The sequence below is a fragment of the Opisthorchis viverrini genome (assembly GCF_000715545.1).
Source record: "Opisthorchis viverrini unplaced genomic scaffold opera_v5_28, whole genome shotgun sequence".
Taxonomy (NCBI): domain Eukaryota; kingdom Metazoa; phylum Platyhelminthes; class Trematoda; order Opisthorchiida; family Opisthorchiidae; genus Opisthorchis; species Opisthorchis viverrini.
The window spans coordinates 1,024,094-1,042,258 of NW_008751684.1; the positions used below are offsets into that span (position 1 = coordinate 1,024,094).

General features: G+C 40.5%; 1 protein-coding gene across 1 annotated transcript in view; it reads left to right on the top strand.

Moving 5' to 3' along the window:
- Positions 1–10,267: 10,267 nt before the first annotated feature.
- T265_12979 (hypothetical protein) overlaps positions 10,268–18,165 on the top strand; it is a gene marked incomplete at both ends in the record, with an annotated part of 10,553 nt that continues 2,655 nt past the window's right edge. Inside the window, 3 exons of the mRNA XM_009166593.1 lie at positions 10,268–10,320; positions 15,096–15,216; positions 15,860–16,329. Of these exons, the coding sequence (XP_009164857.1) occupies positions 10,268–10,320; positions 15,096–15,216; positions 15,860–16,329 (644 nt within the window). The remainder of the gene's footprint in view (positions 10,321–15,095; positions 15,217–15,859; positions 16,330–18,165) is intronic.

The following is an 18,165-nucleotide window of genomic DNA, read 5'->3' on the forward strand; positions in this document are numbered from 1 at the left end:
TGATCCGTGGTATCCTGGAAGTTTCCTGTACAAAAAAACTGTAAGGCACACATTTTATAACCATGATTTTCTGTACAAAAAATCTACCTGAGCTGTGAAAACGTGCCTTGTCAACTTCATTCAGTTAAATAACTTAAAAAAACTGTAAGGCACACATTTTATAATCATGATTATTCTGTACAAAAATCTACCTGAGCTGTGAAAACGTGCCTTGTCAACTTCATTCAGTTAAATAACTTTACGATAAATTTGATTGGACTATCCCTGAAAAAGACCATTCGTGAGGATCCGAATACTTAGTGAGTAGGTAACTGCTCAAACCTTATTCCTTCTATCTCGATTGCCTGCCAATACGCTTTACTACTCTTCTCGTGCAATTCAATCACTACTTGAACAATTAATTTTTCTTCCTTGTATTAGTGAATGCAAAATCATCAAGGACATGCACACGCAAAAACCCAAAGGATATGGATTCGTGGCTTACAAATCCCGAGAGGTAAGTCGTGTGAGAGGGTGATCAGTTTATCAGTGAGCATTCTAGAGAAGCTATTGAACAACACAAGTTTGGCGGGAAAAATCAAGAATTACGTTAGTTAACGCAGCATTGACCTGCGACACTTCGAAAAAATAGTCTACCTTGCAAACTTTGCGATTTTATCTGAATTACATGAATGGTTATGGTCCATATGCAAAGACAGCCTTAGGTACCTTAGAGGTACCAATCCATCTGATACCAGTGCCTGAGATAGGAACATTTGGACTTGGTAATTTAATGGACTGAGGCATCTGAGGCAGTCTTCCAGGAATTTGTTTTGTTCAGCCTCTTCAATTCACGAAAATCTTATGCAAAGCGAACAAGTTCTTTTGATTGAGAAAACAGTGCCAGGGCCTGTTGATGAGAATTCATATTCCAGAATGCATTTGGCAGGTAATGTTGACTAAGTTGGAATGCTACAAAGCACGATGTCTCTAATTCATCCATAATGTGAACGTTGTCAGATACAACGCCACAACTTCTCATATAAACTTGAACTGAGTCCCGAACATTTATGGCCCCTCAGCAACACGGTTGACACCCCTACTGATCTTTAGTGTGGTAGATGTTTTACTTGCATTATCCTGTCGAACTTCGGTCAAAATTGAAATTGAATGACTGCAAATCGTTCTCTTGAAGTATTCCAAATGTCTGTGATGGGCAGACAGCTGTTAGGTTTTATACAATTGTATTACTAAAGTACTATGTAAATGCTATTCAAATATGTGAATTCTATCTCTTTCTGAGAGCGACTTTGGGTAGATAAGCGTGTGTAGTGAGAGAGAAGTAGTCAATTAGATTGGTGGGTCGCATTCAACACAACCACGGAACAGGGAAAACTTGACTGACAGTTGGCATTTCCTATTAGTTTCGTTAGCTTCTGCTCTGTCTGAATAGTCTTCCAAAAGCTACCCAATTAGTAGCCCTATGGTTTTCTTTTTTAGAGAGACGAAAGACAGCATTCTTGTTGCGCTGACAACGATATTGCCAACCAAACGTTAGAGTTGATAAACCAAGACACATTTGCCTTAACAGTAGTACTAACATATTAACTAAGCCTATTCACGCAGTACAACCAGTATGTCTTTCAAAAAGTTTGGGGCAGATGGTTTATGTCGATATGAAAAAAAAGTTTTTTGAAGGCGGGTTTCTGTTGGTAGTGTGGGAAGGTTTGGTGTTTTGTGGAGATTTCATCCTGTAAGTGAAGCGCACTGCTGATGAATCCCAACAAGTGTTAAGCAACTGTGCAGTGCTTCCCGGCTTTTCAGCATAGATTGGCTTCACCTACAGGATAAAATCTCCTCAAAAAAACCCAAATTTCCTCACACTACCAACAAACTATAAGCAGTTCAGTGGAAGAATAAACTTCACCCGATGAGTTAAACCTCCATCTGAGTAGTTGCTCGACGAGCCAGTCAACATATGTGACCGGGTGATGTGAACCCCGAGATTAAAAGATGAGCGGCGCTACGTCCTGTCCAAGTGCGAGTCAGTCACAGTCAGCCGCTGAACCATTAAGGGTCGCGGGTTCGAGACTCTTCAGAGTTTGTACTGTGCTTCTCAGCTTTTCAGCATAGATTGGCATCACTTACAGGACGAAACATCCACAGAAGGACTACGCAATATTCATTGGTGCTGGAGAGTAAATGCGGCGAAAATAATGGGCCACTGAATGACGAAATTTTCATATACAGGTATTTAATCTCAAATATCATGAGTAACTCCTAATTCCCATTCTTGAAGAACTCGGCTTACGATGTAACGACACACAACAGTATACGTCATTACACTAAATTTCTCTTCATTATGCGTTGCCATTGAATATTTTTAACCTTAAATATGATTCCAAAAAATATCATACTTCCTATCTAAGGGGGATTTTACGTAAACTTGCAATTCATTGCACTACAAAGCATTTTAACTACCATACTTTTTTAATTTATTAGTGTTTTAACACCACCGCATCCCAATCAGAGTAGACTTTTAATAAGACGTAGTTGAAAGCCACCGGGTTAATTCTGCCCCATAGTTTTAGGATATGCTAAAATCTATTAACTGTGCTCGAACAGCCAAATTCGTCTAAACGTGGGTTAGTGGATTTTTTTCCTTTGGCGCAAAAAAACAAAGATGGCTCGGGTGGTAGAGAAATGGGAACAATGTGAAGACAAAAAAAGAATATCGCCCTTAAGGAGAAAAGAATTTGCTGACAGGATTCACCAAATTTATATGCAGTTAGTGCACACTAGTAGACCGGAAAGATCAAAGATTGTTGCGTTGGTAGTAGCGAGTACCAGTGAAGTTTTCAGATGTGTTCGAATAGAAGCCATGGGCCATCGAGCAAGGTGATGTGCGCTTCGTGTGAAAGGAACTGGGATTTCGTGCGAAAACGCGTTATGCTTTTGCTGCATATTACCAAGGCTAGGTTCAAAATATGAATTACAGGATCTTTTACAATCACGATACGAAACATTTAAGCTAACACGGCGGGTTGGCTCCGTATTTATGAATAAATTTGTGATTGAGTGTCATGTTTGCTTGCGCTTTTGTCCCCTGCAAGTCAATAAAAAGAAAGCATGATGTTTAACCAAATATAAGAGAAACTCAAGTAACCTCAATATTTAAAGACTTAGGATCCTGCAACTTTCGACTGCTGTGTTCACACTGTACCATCTCTTTTCATGAAAAATATGTAGAGGCTCTGATGACATTGTTGATGTCCTTAAGTCCGTAGCCCAAAAGTTGACGACCTTCAAGAACAAAAGAACGAACGACATTTTATTGACTTATAATGTTGCAAAAAACACTTGAACATTCCACGACCAGCCTCACCGTTCTTGAGATTCATCAGGTAAGTAGAGCCCCGAATTCTCGTCACCTTATGCTCTACTTAAACCCGCATAATATCAAGGTAATGTATTGAGATGTTTCAAACATTATAACAACTGAAACATGATGATGCAGCACATTCAGTTGAATAGGAACATCATAGACGAGAACTTTAGCTGATTTCCAGGCGATTCTTTAATTAAAATTGAATGGTTACGCAAATGAGTGCGTTAGTTAAACAAACAACGTGGTTGTGACCATCAAGTGGAAAGTGATCGGGACCGATTGTGTGGTCATCGTTTCAGAGAAATGTGGTAAACAAGCGGTACCGATTGCTTACCAAACCTTTCTGGAGGTGGCTATGACAAGTTTATTATTCTTAAAACTGCGCGAACACATGTCATTGCGTAGCGACTGTTGTTTCATTGTAGCGTAGGCAGTGGATTATGATGCACGTTGAAAATAAAGGAAGTTTGGCCAGATTTACAACAGTTGATATGAAATCAAGGCGCAAGAATAATTTATCGTGCTGCGCTTGGCAAAATGTATTTTGAGTCCTTGAAAAACCTGCTTTCGGGATTGCTCTAAGTGTCTCCGAGACGCAACAAAATGTTGCAACTAGGGGGACAGTTATCGGGGCCATGCAACTCAGTTCCGACCATTTTCACAGCGTGGAGCTTAGCAAACATCGTACTGCGCGGATACAGCGAACAGTTGGTTTCTGCATTGTACTTGTCACGCTGCATCTTGCACAATAAGTGTGATGTCCCAGAATGTAATATTGATCATAGTGTGCTCGATGACCGAGGTACTTAACTGGTCCCAAATCGCCTGCCGAAGGAACAACAATTAGCACTGTATTACCAGTCAGTAAAGTAAGACAGCTCTGTCTAACTAAATAACTGACATCAAAACAGTCAGGACGTTCGTGTAGTCGTTTAAGTGGATAAAATATCTGCCCTGTAATCCTGAAGCGATCAAATTTAGTTTTTCAGACAGGATTGATGAGAGGTGGTCAGGAAACAACTCTCATTCTTCTAGGTAGTCCACTGTTAATCGGAAAAACGAAACTGCTTCTCCACGTTCGCGTGAATTCGATTTGGATAGCTTTTCATGGCAGTATTTTCATGTATACTCAGATGCTATCAGCTTCGTCTTGTACGACCGTAGTAGACATCCACTGATTTGTTGATCTATTATTTTATTACTCTGACACAAAATCTTTATTTATTTATTAATTATTGTTTTATTATTATGTTATATATTAACTGGTCTTTCTTGATTCCGACTTAAAGGAAGCCGAGCGCGCCATACAGGTAATGAATGGACAAATATTGGGGTCTCGAGCAATCCGGACAAACTGGGCAGTGCGACGCGATCCTGCTGACCAAGCCAAAGGTGAATGCTCCACTTGTGTAGCCACAAACCAACAGACCATAAAATAATGTTTACAAATAAATTTGGTCAAATTCTTTTCCACTGAGTTTACCAGTGGGACCGGCATACCGATTGTTTGATAGATATTTGAGTGCGTCAGTTTCCTTCCGGATTGAAAACCTCGAGTAAACTGATCACACAGATAGGCTTGCAACGTCTGGTCCTCGTAAAATGATTGGAACAGACTACCTGCTAAGACCAACAAAATGAATGGCACCCAACTGGCCCTGATCACGTGAAATAATATTTTAATGAGCGATTTTTCACACTAGTACTGACAGTTTGAAAGTTCTCAAGAATGCGTGGATATAGACCTGTTATCATATGACTTTGAACTATCAACTTAAGGTTTGCAAACGAGGCTATGTTCGCATTTACCGTACAATCTGCTTACAGGGGAAGCTTTTGCCACATTTTATCAATCAGCAAAGGCAAAGCTACTTTTTGTACGTCACTTAGAAGTCAAAGCAATAAAGATAACAGTTCGTTGGGTGTTGCAGCTTACGCCTAAGTAGGCGAAGATGACGATATGTTATCACAAAAATCTTTGAGGTTTGCTTTCCTTTGTGAAATTTGCTAAAAAAGAGTGGTTTCTAATCTTGAAACTTTTCTCCTGGTAAGGTAATGTAAGGGGTTACACCCAAAGTTGCCGCTGCTGGTCAAACAACAGTCTTATAAATGTGTACTCGGCCCGGGACAGTTGGCCGTTTGTCATGATTACGCCTCCAGATTTGTTGCTCAGCTTCTTTCATTTGAAGTCAAAAAGCGGAGAGATATCGTCGCCTCTCATTACACAGCAGTTGCTCCCAAAGTTTTAGAGTCAACACCAAGTTTCCTGGAAAAGTCTACTACTTACAGAGTCACAGCGTTTGACAAATGTCGAAATTGTTTACGGCCTGTGGATTGTCAACAACATTATCTCTTGTTTGCATCAGTTTCACACCTGTTTTCAGGTTAATATCCTCCTGAATGTTTGCCTTGCATGACTATGGTGTATATCAGAAGATGATCCTAGGCACCCTGTGGAGACGATTGTTACAGGTAAACATGGCTCGCTTTCACCGGACAAATAAAACCATTCTCTGAGGTTTATCATGGCCAATAACCATCCTTTGTATTTCGGGTACATTGTTTCTACTTTTCCAGCTTGTTACACGTGGGTGTATCAAGCTCTCATGTTGCAACTGTTACAAAACAAATTTGCCCAAAACACCGGAAAGTTGTCTGGATAGATAATTTCTGATAAAATCGATTTTTGATGTATATAGGCTTTGCCTGGCTAAAACTAAATTACAGCTATTTGACTGTTAACTGATTAGCGGCGTAGTGTCACAAGTGTATGCCCTAAAAATATTTCATGTAATTAGCGAAATAAACTCATTTGGGGTTTTTGAGAGACTCACCTGGAACCCAGATGAATCTTTTGTTTGTGATGTTTCCCGTCGTGGGTTGTCGAAGAATTTCTAACAGCCTTATGAATAGTGCACTACGTACATTTCGTGTAAGTTTACAGCACAGATCAGGCTTGTTTAATCAGTTTGGTGAGTTAAAGTATATACGAGTGAGGCGTCTGCGGTGTCTGGCGTCAGACGAAGAACACATGAACTCCAGCGATGTGCAAACAGGATCAAACCCCCAAAACAGGGCGAAACCCGTCGTGGGCGGTCGACGGATTTTCAACAACCTTATTAGTAGTACATTACAAAGATATACGTATCAAATTCACTTGCGAAATGAAGGGATATCCGGTAGGTAGATATTTAGTTAAGGGTTTATGTGTACACAAAACTGGGTCTACCTTCCAGATTCACCGTATAATACCGTATGAGTAAATGCGTAGTTGTACAAGTCTATTCATTGGATGTGCCGTGGATGTCGCGCAAATTCAGAAACATCAAGGTTTGCATTTTGCGGATTGTGTAGATTCGCTTCTCAAAGGGAACCACAGTTTCAATCCATTGTAGGTATGCACCCGGGAAATGCAATATTTCTTATGTAGAAAAGGCGTTCTTACTGTCAGAAATTACTTTTTCTAATAGGTTTGTCTTCAGTTCGGAATAATCTTCAATGCATCTTCCTTTTTAGTATTTTTGTCGCGGTTTTTGGGTTGTTCTCATGAAATTAAATTAGACTGTTACAAAGGGTACGCAAAATACTTTCATTCTTTGTTTGAAGCCAGGACGTGAACGTAACAGGGCCCTGCTGGCTGGTGTTTATGTCAAAACGTCACGCCCCGAGCCCAGTATTAAACGGACAATTGCTTCGTTTACGCCTATTAAATTTGCATAAAGGTGGTATTTTTTCCAGCTTAACAATTTCATTGAAATCCTCCGCAAAGCCTATTACTTTTAGATAGTTTTGAAACTCGCGGGAATTTTGAACTGGCGACTAGTAATAAGTAGTACCTAGAACCCTTATAAGTTCTAATCCCCTTCAGGATGCTCTGGAGGGACCTGACGGTGATCAAAACATAGACTTGGATATTTTAGGAACAGGATGGTTTCATCAAGGAAAGGCAAACACTTAACATCGGAGCGCATGGTCAACTGTGACCCATTACCTCAGCAATTAGACCTTATAATGTCGTCTTGGCGAGTTCCCAGTAGGATAGCGCTCACAGTTATTTACGATAGCGGGTAATTTACTCCTTCTTCTATCAATTAAACATCTTCAAATGACGTCCTGCTTGGGATCAGCAATAATGCCGGAACTTCTGGTTCCTCAGTAGCAGTCCAGGTCTTATCACACGTTGTTGTATGTGCTAATTAAGCACATTTAATCAGAATTCTATTCTTACAGCTCCTCCCTCTTGTGCTGAAGGGAATGATTAAAGTAATATAGGATTTTCTCATGTATTGTTTCGTATCGAAATAAGCTATTTGTAATTTTCGGGAAATACACTCATTTGCGAATCAATTTGGTTCTCAGGAGAGACTCATCTCTCGTTTATAATATTCTGAGCCCCAAGAAGGTCGAAACCAGTCGTGGGCTGTCGAAGAGTTTTCAGCAACCTTGTGAGTAGCTTCCTTTATTTGTAGTTTTATTATCTCAGATGCCATCGCATTTTAACATTCGAGTCTGGGTTTTATTCTGGTTAAATGTTTTACATGTGCATTGTTCCATGTTTAGTAAATGTTTCCTATGATCAGCACCATCTTTCAACTCTTTTGCAAAACAATCGATTTGTCAATCAATAAATCGTACTTTGAAAAATTGCCCAGTAGGATTAAGATTAGTCCTCCGTTTACAGTTCCACAGGTTTTACCGAACCTAGAAGAAGCACTCAAATATTCTTATACGATTATCCCACCCATTCCTCATGAGTTATAAGGTTTCAGACACTGCTGATTCTGACGGTATAACAATTTGTTCCAGTTAGCGACGCCAGAAACTATCAAAACGTATTGTCCTACAGTTTTTATTGCGCCATTTTTGACATTCGAGCGCTAACCTGTCAAGTGGCAACAGGCTGTGTTCCCCATCTATTGTGATGAATTTGTTCCTACTGCATCCACCCCATGAACATTTTTCGATAAATCGGTTCATCCTCCCATACTGTCACGTTTGCCGTTTCAGATCATCGACCTTTGAATTACGTAGAGGTTTTCAATGCATCCTCAGCCAGTAATACAACTATCTATGTGGGTGGCATAACCAGCGGTCTAACAGGTGGGTCAGTTCCCTTCAATGAGTTGTGAACTTTGTAATGCGCTTGTGATCAAAAGCAACCTTGCCTCAGCTAACTACAGTTTGAGACAGTATGTCAACAAATAATGCCAAGAAGGTGACATAAATGGCTGTAGTTTGCTTCGTCTATTTGCCACATATTTTTACATGTTCACTAATTTTGAAGAGGATGGTAGCAATTCAAACAAATTTCAAAAACAATCTAGTATGAAGTAGGTTGTTAATCCGCCATTCCTTGATAACCAAATTTCATGGCTGATTTCACAAGTTCTTCTCATCATTCATTTGATCACATGTGGTGTGGCCCGTTTTGAGGTCAAAGAAAACGTGGCTACCTAAATTCAGTAACAATATACTGCCTGTGTCCTGTTTCCTAAGTGTTCGTTTTGTTTAACGGGATAGGAGAGAACAAACCTCTTGTGGTGGTAAGTTCTGTGATGATATGTACACATCCAAATAATAAATATCAAGACATTATGACAAAAATTAATGGGTTGCGGTAACGCTACTCAGATCCTGTATTGTGAGCTTGTATGGGACTGAAACATTTGCTGCTAAACAAGGAACTACAATGTACTACCAAGCAAACAGTGCTAAGTCTGGCGATTGTTTTCTTCTTTAAAGGCCTAAGGAACATGGGAAAGCGTCTAAGTGATGCAGCGAACTGTTTAGCGACCCGAAGAACATGATTTAATTTGGGCAGAATTTACACTATATTAAGCCGAATGACAGAGTAGATATTACAGCAGGTATGGAATGCAGTCAGTACAAACAAAATTCGTTTTCCTCATCTGAGTTGAACAAAAATAGAATGCTTTTAGGCTGGACTTAATCAGACACCGAATCACAGACAGGTTGATGGTTGGTGGGATCATACAGCATTGCTCTTTTAACTCAAACGAGTCTGCCAGATAAACAATATCCTGTTAATACAGCCCCTCATTAGCATGGCTATTTTGCAGTAGACTACACTTAGCACACAATGGATCCCAGTGGGTCGCATGTGAGCTGCACTTAGCAGCACCTGTGCATGATGGTAAAATACTTCACCATGAATCCAACCAATCCCGGTCGGGGAAGAGCATAACACTTGATGAATCTGTTGCACAGGTTAGCATCAAAAATGCAGCAACTTTTGCTGATCATGGGAAAAACGATTAAAATATTTTCAAGGTACCACGAGACATTGCTTGCATTTTTGATGCTGTTAAGCAAGCTATACACTTGACGAAGACTAACACTGCAGTGGAAACGGTCACCACACATTTGATTGGATGACCTTTTGCAGTTGCTTTCAGGTCAAGAGTGCTACGTCACTTAGCAAGTCTTTCGAATTCGTCTAAAAGCTAAACCTGAGCGAACCACATCATTTTTCCGTAAATTTATTGTTTCATCGTAAACAGTGTCTTTAGAACCTGTCATGTTCCTTCTAAAGTTGTTGTCAAATAATTCACAATCTAACCTGAAAGCTGTATAGTTTCCACTCAAAATTTACAAATTTCACCAAAGTGGACCTTTAAGTACGGCGATCCCTCACCTGTGTCCCCTCTGAATAAATAACCCGTAATGTACTCGGATACCCTATGAATATAGGCACCTGATAGCTGTGAAGCTGAAATTTTAGGATCCTCATATAAATAAATGAATAAATCACTTGGAAAATCTGGCACCACTTTGTTTGGTAACTCACCGTGATGAACATTGGTAAAACACCCATTTATTCTCATGGCGTTTCTTTAAATATTTGTAGAATTGCTATTGCAAAACGCATTCCAGGAATTTGGTGAAATAAAAGAAATTCGCATTTTTAAAGAAAAAGGATTTTCATTTATTCGGTGAGTCGTAGTGTAACGATTTTTTGTTTCTTTTTTCAAATGTAACCATATAATTTTCTCATTCCAAGGGCGACAGGCGCCGATTTGTCAGTGTTTTGCTCTACCGTTTTGACGTTGTTTTATCTTTGTAATAGGCATGGTGATCAAACGCAAATGAACCAGGAAGATACAACTAAGAATATTGTACTGATATGATAGTTGATCATGGTTAGTAAAGAAATGAGTGAGTATAAAAATGCAGGTAAGACTAAAATACACTATGCCTAAGCGTATTTCACGTGCATCAACTGGATTACGGTAAGTTGGCATGGTATGCGGTTAAGCAATCAATTAGTAGAGGCTGCATGGAGGGCTTACGGGTTGAAAAGACTAAAACCCGGCCTCAGTTTTTGTCTTCCGTTCGACGTACAGGTTGTTCAAGGTTGTCCTTTGGTGGTCAGAGTAGTTTCGCATAGAAAATCAGTTTAGCATTTTTTCGGTGAAACCACCACCCCCCCCCCCCCACAAATAATTACATCGAGCTACCTTCTATAACGTGATAAATAGCAACATTTTCCTTGAGAGTCCAGTTCGTGACTCATTTTTACAGAATACCTGGTTAACAAGATGGCCAACAAAATTCACTTCCCATACTCACACCATAACCAATTCATCAAGCAACTTGATCTGGACTAAGGAACGTTTAAAACCAGTAGACCAGCATGTCCGATCTCTAGTGACAAGTAGTTGAGCCTCATGTGAAACATTTTGCCGGTGTATAACGATTGCGTTCTTTACCTAGAAACTTCGACAAAGGCGCTGATTAAGGCTCGTAATATTCATTTAGCACGTGCTTCTCGTGTTAATTTTACTTCTCAAACGGTGTTAAAGAAAGCGATCAAAAACCAGAAAACCGTGTGCTGATGTGCTGATATACCGCGATGCAGTATGGGTTGATTGCCAGCACATGATGGTTGGTTCCTGTGGTGAGCCACACTAAGCTGACTATTAGCCTGATCTGTCCCAGTCTCAGGATTGCTAGCTGGTGTTTTAGCTGTGATAACACCACACGTAGCTGAAAACATTCAAGTTCATTTCGTACTTCCATAGAGCCAAAGTGAAATTCTCCCCCAGAACCAACGAGGATATTTGTACGACTGAATAAACAGGCACTGTGCTTCCGGTCATTTGGAAAAAATCAATTTCTTGAATATTGGTAATTATGTGGTTATTGTGGCAATTGGGTGGCGTAGTCGCAAGTATCGGTAACGAACAATGAAACAACATGCATAGTAGAGTTCAGCTTCATTCGACTGCATAACACTTCAATTCAGCACACCTTGGTGTTGTTATCACACCCCATCCAGTGATCCATTTCAAGTTATGACATGAGTTCGCCAGTGCAGCTACGTGCAGCATCCGGTTGCAGAGCGGTTAGACAGACAGGAGCTACAACACCAAACGACGTGTGGTTCTCTCCGACTTTGCAGACAAAATTCTCCGTAAAAGGTACAAACCTACAGATTATTCCCAATTCTATTTAAGGAGTTCAATTTTTCCAAGTGATAACATGTGCAGAATCGGGCCTTGAATGTATTGTGTTCACATGGAAAATATTTTAAAAAGATGGCCAATATGTTAGGACAGAAATGTATTTTATATTCATTAACTTACAGAAGACTTGATCCTGTGCAAAAGTTGTGGTATTATTGGATATGTAGACCTCCAGTAATTCAGTAGTCCGAAAATGACGCAACGAGTGGAGCTGAAATGTCGAGCTCAATCAAGTTCAAATCCACATGGAATTTCATAACGCGCACCTGTTCATACACAGCCCGACAAGTCCAACTAAATATCTGTGCGCGATGCGAATGATGACGCCAAAAGTATCTTAAAACGTTGGCCATTTTTAGGGTTTATGATCCAAGGAACTTATTGACCCGCAAAACCCTCTCGTGCAGCTGGCCTTTTGCGAGATCTTTGCAGTTTTTCCAACAGTGCATCTAGTAACTGCACCTAGTCAAACCGCCCTAAGTAGTTAAAATCTTGTGAAATACTTACATCCACAAAGGTACGGGCCTGTTGCTGTTTTTGATATCTCTACACAGCAAGGTTCCCATATATAGAGGAGAAACTTGTTAGATCTGACGTCTTCTTATACTTCCTGGATAGATTACTTCCAAGAATGTGATAGTGCTATGCTCACATTTGGCGATAAAAGAGTGAGGTTGGAACAGGGTGGTGAGTGTAAAAAACAATAAGCCATGTTTAATAAAATCCACATAGTTTTACAGGGAAGTTTTGGTCAGATTTTGATCACTTCAGGCTTCCACCGTGTAAGCGTATACACATCAGATTTTCAGATGCGATTTTTTGTGTGAGGTTTTTTCGTGAATCAATTTGAAACTGGAGCCCCACGGAATCAGCCTCCAAATGTAGCACTTGTCCAATTGTTTACTGATGGGTTATCACCTTTTTTAGGCTTATTGAACCCCCCAGGTTTGTTTCTCGAAATGCCCTTCTGAAAATCAGTCAAACTAAAGAATCTTCTTGATGAAATAAGTTCATTTACAAGCCAATTTGATGTCAAAAAGGGATGGCCTAAAGTATTTTTTATGTATTTCTTTGCCAGTGGTGCTGCTACACTTTTTAAAAAAATTGAGATGAGATTAAGGAAACCAGGGTGCATTTTCTTGACAGAACATACACCCTACAAGTTGGTGAAAATTCTTTGACAGCCCTGTTTAGAGTCCATTGTTTTGGTGCAGTTCCCGGGTTTCCGTCAACATTATGTCTTGCTGGGACCCCGTATCTATACAGTGCGTGGACTACACTCACTTGCACATAAAATGAGCTTAAATGGACTGAGTATTTTCAGTTTAAAACCCAGTCCTAGTAAACCAAAATTAAACTTGCGGCAAAAACTCATTTCCTTCCCAAAATTCATCTCCAAATGCAATAATTTCGTCATCATGCCAAAAAAATCATACAGCTGCTGTTTAAACATTCGGAACATTACTTCACCAAGTAAACATGGCATTGAGATCAGAATATCTCATTTGATTATTTCTCATAGTTCCAAAATCCCTATTCAAAGATATATATATATAGGTATATACATATACATATACCATATACATAAATATATAGTCGTGGAATAGAAGCCCACCAGATTGCCACATAACTTGCATTGCAGAACGAATTTAGTGGTCTCCTATTGCCTCTGCCATGGCGTTTACCAACGAGAACCATTCAACCAGCGTCCAGATATTGCGACCGGAAAATTGGATAATGCATGCACGTAGTTTTCGACAGTTTATCTATCGGTCCTGTTCTATTTAGCACTGTGCAAATTCGGCTGTCCAATCTTGGTATACTATCAAAACAGCTTATATGTCCCTACGTGGAATCAAATATATACCCAATCCATTGCATCGTTTATGTAATTAACCAGGGATCTGGCCAACTGGAGGCCATGACTAAAAAAAATCCAGAGAACAGCGTTTTTAAAACCGGCCACAATAATTAATTCTATACAGCATTTGCTATCTGTCTTGCCATAACATGACGTCGAATGGAACGGCTCAGCTAGGCTACGCGACCCGAAACCACGTGACAAGATATGTTGAAATGGTGAGAGGGAGCATGAAATGCAATGTTACAAACTGTGGACGTTATGAAGTACGAAGGTTGCGGAAGCTCTCCAGCTTAACAGAAGACCAAATGTATCCTGGGATCTTCCGTGTAACCGTTTAATCCACTCACACGCACATGATAAGGCCAGTGTGTACATCGAAGCTGACAACGTTCAGCTTGATTGCCGATGTTTTTTGCTTATTTCAGAAGGAACGACTTTCAGAGGTTTGGTAGTATTAGCCTCGATAGATTAATACCCTTCCGTGAAACATCACGAGCACTTTGGATGACCCGAAGTGAGTAGGTTATTACTTCGGCATTATCAAGGGAAACGAGTTGATGCTAAGTGATGAGATAATTCAACGCTGCTTGTAGCTTGTGGTATGTTGGCTGTGCTTTCCATCCAGGCACAGTTAAAGTGAACATCATTGTAATGCACAACAACGTCAAGGTTTCCGATTGGCCGCTTGATGGGACCTCAGACATCAGAGCAAAAACAACCCTCAAGTTCAGTGCCAATATGAAAGTCTGGATTGTTAGCTAAGGAGCATCACTTCACGTCTATTTGGTTCAACAAAAAACTCGTAGGCTTGGGTGTTTGAAAAATTTCGCTTTACAAGGTATCCATTTCATCATATGCTAACCGTTTGTTGCAATCATTTAACCCTGCGTTCTAATGGAAATTGTTGGTTTGAGTACATATAGTATGTATGTAATAGTCCATATAAGCTTCTGTTTATATAGCTTGCATTTAGGACAATCGGTGTATTGAGATAAATGATCGATCAGATCCCAAATGGTACTGCTTTTCGAGCTCAAAAATTCAAAATTCAGTAACTTCTGAATGCAAGTCTAAATTTGACATTTGATGCACTTTTACTTTCGTCAATATAGCGGCGAACACATGATTCTCACACCACATATACAACCGCTAGTCCTACCAAACGCTGTTCCTTAGTTTTCCTACAAAACTAGGAACTTTATTCTTGGGTGAGTTGTTAAAGAGCGACTACTCCTCTCTAGGTAGACCAGTTTGGGCGGCATTATACGGTCTGGAAGAATTAGGGAGGCGATTGCTCCGTTTCTACGTTACGCTGCTTGTACTCATCCATATGTTTTCTTTAAAGCCACTTATTCACCCCTTGTGTTGTTCCTCCTAGGTTTGATTCACACGCAGCCGCCACTCGCGCAATTGTAACGATGCACGGCCGCCTTGTGGGAGACCAGTCTTGCAAATGCTCTTGGGGTAAAGAACCCACCTACTCAAGTCGGATGAACAACGTAAGTTCAAGAAGAAAGTATTTGAAACCAAAGAAATTAAGTTTTAGACACATAAATTGCCTTAGTTCCCAGCTTCGCTGATACTGTTCTCATATAGCTAGAACACGGGGCGAGAAGACTCAGTGATCAGAACCCGTGGTTCGCAACAGACCTAACCATCTCGACTTTTTTGTGTTTTGGGCAACCTGTCCCCCCCCTAGTCATCGTGCTTCCGTCAGGTGGCATGGCAGCTAGGCACCGAAAGGTAGTTACAACCGGACGATAGATAAAACACAAACACCCCCGATTCGCTTATTCGCCACGTATCAAATGCTGCACATGGTGCAGTGCAAATCGGTACATCTTGGAGTCCTAGCAACTTGCACAGCAGTAAGTCTAGATTAAAAAGGTATCAGAATATGAGCGGTGAACACTGCAGTCGTCGACACTTCGTTTGAGCTCCCAGTTTAACGTTTTTATTAGCCGTTTCACTCCTACTATTCAAAAATTCTGAGGGTGTAACTGTTGACGCTTAAAGACTAACCGTGAATTCGATAAGACCTCTAATACTATGGCGAAATTCCCATCATTATCTTGTCCCAACATAGCTTTGACAAGACACAACATAACCGGAAGTTATTATCATTCCAAACTCTTTTTTCAGACGTCGCAGCATACTTCCCCCGCTCTATTAGATGGCAACAGCCAGAACTCCAGTATTGCACCGAACTGCGCTTCAAATAAAACTATGAATGATGCTCAATTTTCGCAGCTCGCCACCAATCCACCGTGGAGTTCTTGTGTTAGCCTAAACACAGAACCCTCAATGGCCAATTTCAGTTCTTCTAGCAAACTAAGCTACACGTCTGAAGCTATGAACAGAATGACGAATCGGCCTGATCTGGTCTACGACCTGACAAATTCAGCTTCCCTCAGAACGACAAGCGCCCTAAGACCGACCACTTCCCCTCAACTAGTTGCAGAAAGATACTGGCCAAATAATTGCTACCTGAATGACGCAGATGCCACTTTGCCAAACCTTCTGATTGACCCAAACTCGCCGGTCTCCCTGACAAACGCAAAATCAAGTCTTGCAAATCCACTGATTCAAACAACGCTTGGATTGACGGATAGGTAATGCAAATGCTGAGATAGTAACATTCAACCGTTGTCTGGATTTTTAGGGTAAAGTGTTTCACATTGTTCGAGACGGAATGATTGTGCGGATTTGAGTTTATATGACGACCTGCTGTTATCAGTGTGCTCTTTTTTTGAACTTACTAGCCAACAGCCACCAACAAAATCAATATCCTGTGTTCCTGTGTTATTAAACTTTGGCAAACGTTTCTCTGACAGAGCATTGTGGCTATTGCAACCATCAGAGGTCCGCAGCTCCATTCACTTCCAGGAATGGACCAGTGTTCTTAATTTTCTGGAGCAACAGATGCTATCTTAATGGCATTATTCCAAGAAACAGGCGCCTTGTGCCAATCGCTTCAGACTGCTGTCGTAATCCTCTTCGAGAGAAACTGGGAAAGCCTCAGCCTCGGTCGACTTATGGTTAATCAAACTCTTTGGCGTCCTTCATACTCCATTTTTAGGCTGTGACTTCTATCACAGGGAGACTTTGATACTGGCGCGTACTTCTTTGGATTGATTTGACAAATGTATTCACGTAAAAGGTATGTAATTAAGATGCTCTTACTGGAAATAATGGAAACAGATGTGCATTTTACCACGATTCTACTCCCATTCTCGTGAATGTGTGAAATTCAGTCCCACTTTGGTGAACTTCAACCTGAAAGTTGAAAAATGTCACATGATAGGCTGGGATGAGAAGTAGTGCATATGGAAGACAGTGCGACAAAATCACAGGGGATAACTATGGAACCATGCTGCAGTTTTGTTGAAAGAAATTTTGATCATACATCCTTTAACTATGCCCTGCAATACTACAAATCATCTAGATGTACCTTCATTAAGTGTTCGGATCATATTTTGATGAACGTCTCTCCACTTCAGGTTCAGTAGAGCCTATTCTTTGAGCCATGGCTTCTGGGAACTTACGTACTCGTCGAGCCCGGATCTCAGTCGTTTCGGCATCGAAATAAAGCTCAAAACACTCTCCGGGAAGAGGGAGAGTATCAGACCTGTGTTAAATCTTGACAACGAGCGTTGCTAATAAGGAATTTAGTGCCCAGATTTATGCGTCAGATTTCCGTTAACCAGTGCACTCCCATTTCTCGCATTTTAAGTAAAATGCGAATGCTTTAACCAAGATTGGTCAAACAAAGATAATTCATTATGTTTAATATTTTAGCGTTCAGACCAGTCGGGTCTGAATTTTTTGGGAGTTATTCTGGTCATGAAGGGCTAAAGAACTCCACTAATTATTTTTCTGGAAGGAATACCATCCACAATTAGAAGTAGTTGAGGTCATGTCTGTTCATAGAACTAGCTAGCAGACTGGTAAGTGGTAGGGTGACTTCATCCCAAATTTCCACACATTTTAACGGCGACCGGATGTAGGATGCTGTGAATCCATATACCCTGGGTTTTTTTTTAAATGTCAGTATTAGCATTAAATATATGCTCAACCTGTTGCATATTACTTGAGTCGCCTATATGCAATTGCACCTCATCACACGTCGTAGCTTTTCATACTTTACACTTCCACGTCTTTGCTGCATTTGTGAGGATAGCATGCTATTGGAATTCCGAAAGTCGGTGTACTTTTGTCATACACTATTTTTCTCGACCCTAGTTATAATTCATTCGTCTAACGTCAGTCATGGTGTCCTCTAGCAGCCTAGTGTTTTTTATTACCAAATAGATGAACAAGACGTACGAAGAAGTGGTAGCCAACGGTTCCCATTATCTCAGAATGAAAGCTGAAAGATGCAGGTCGGCGAAGAGGAACAATCTATGCACCACCGGAAGAGTGTACACCATTACCATATTCCTCATTGT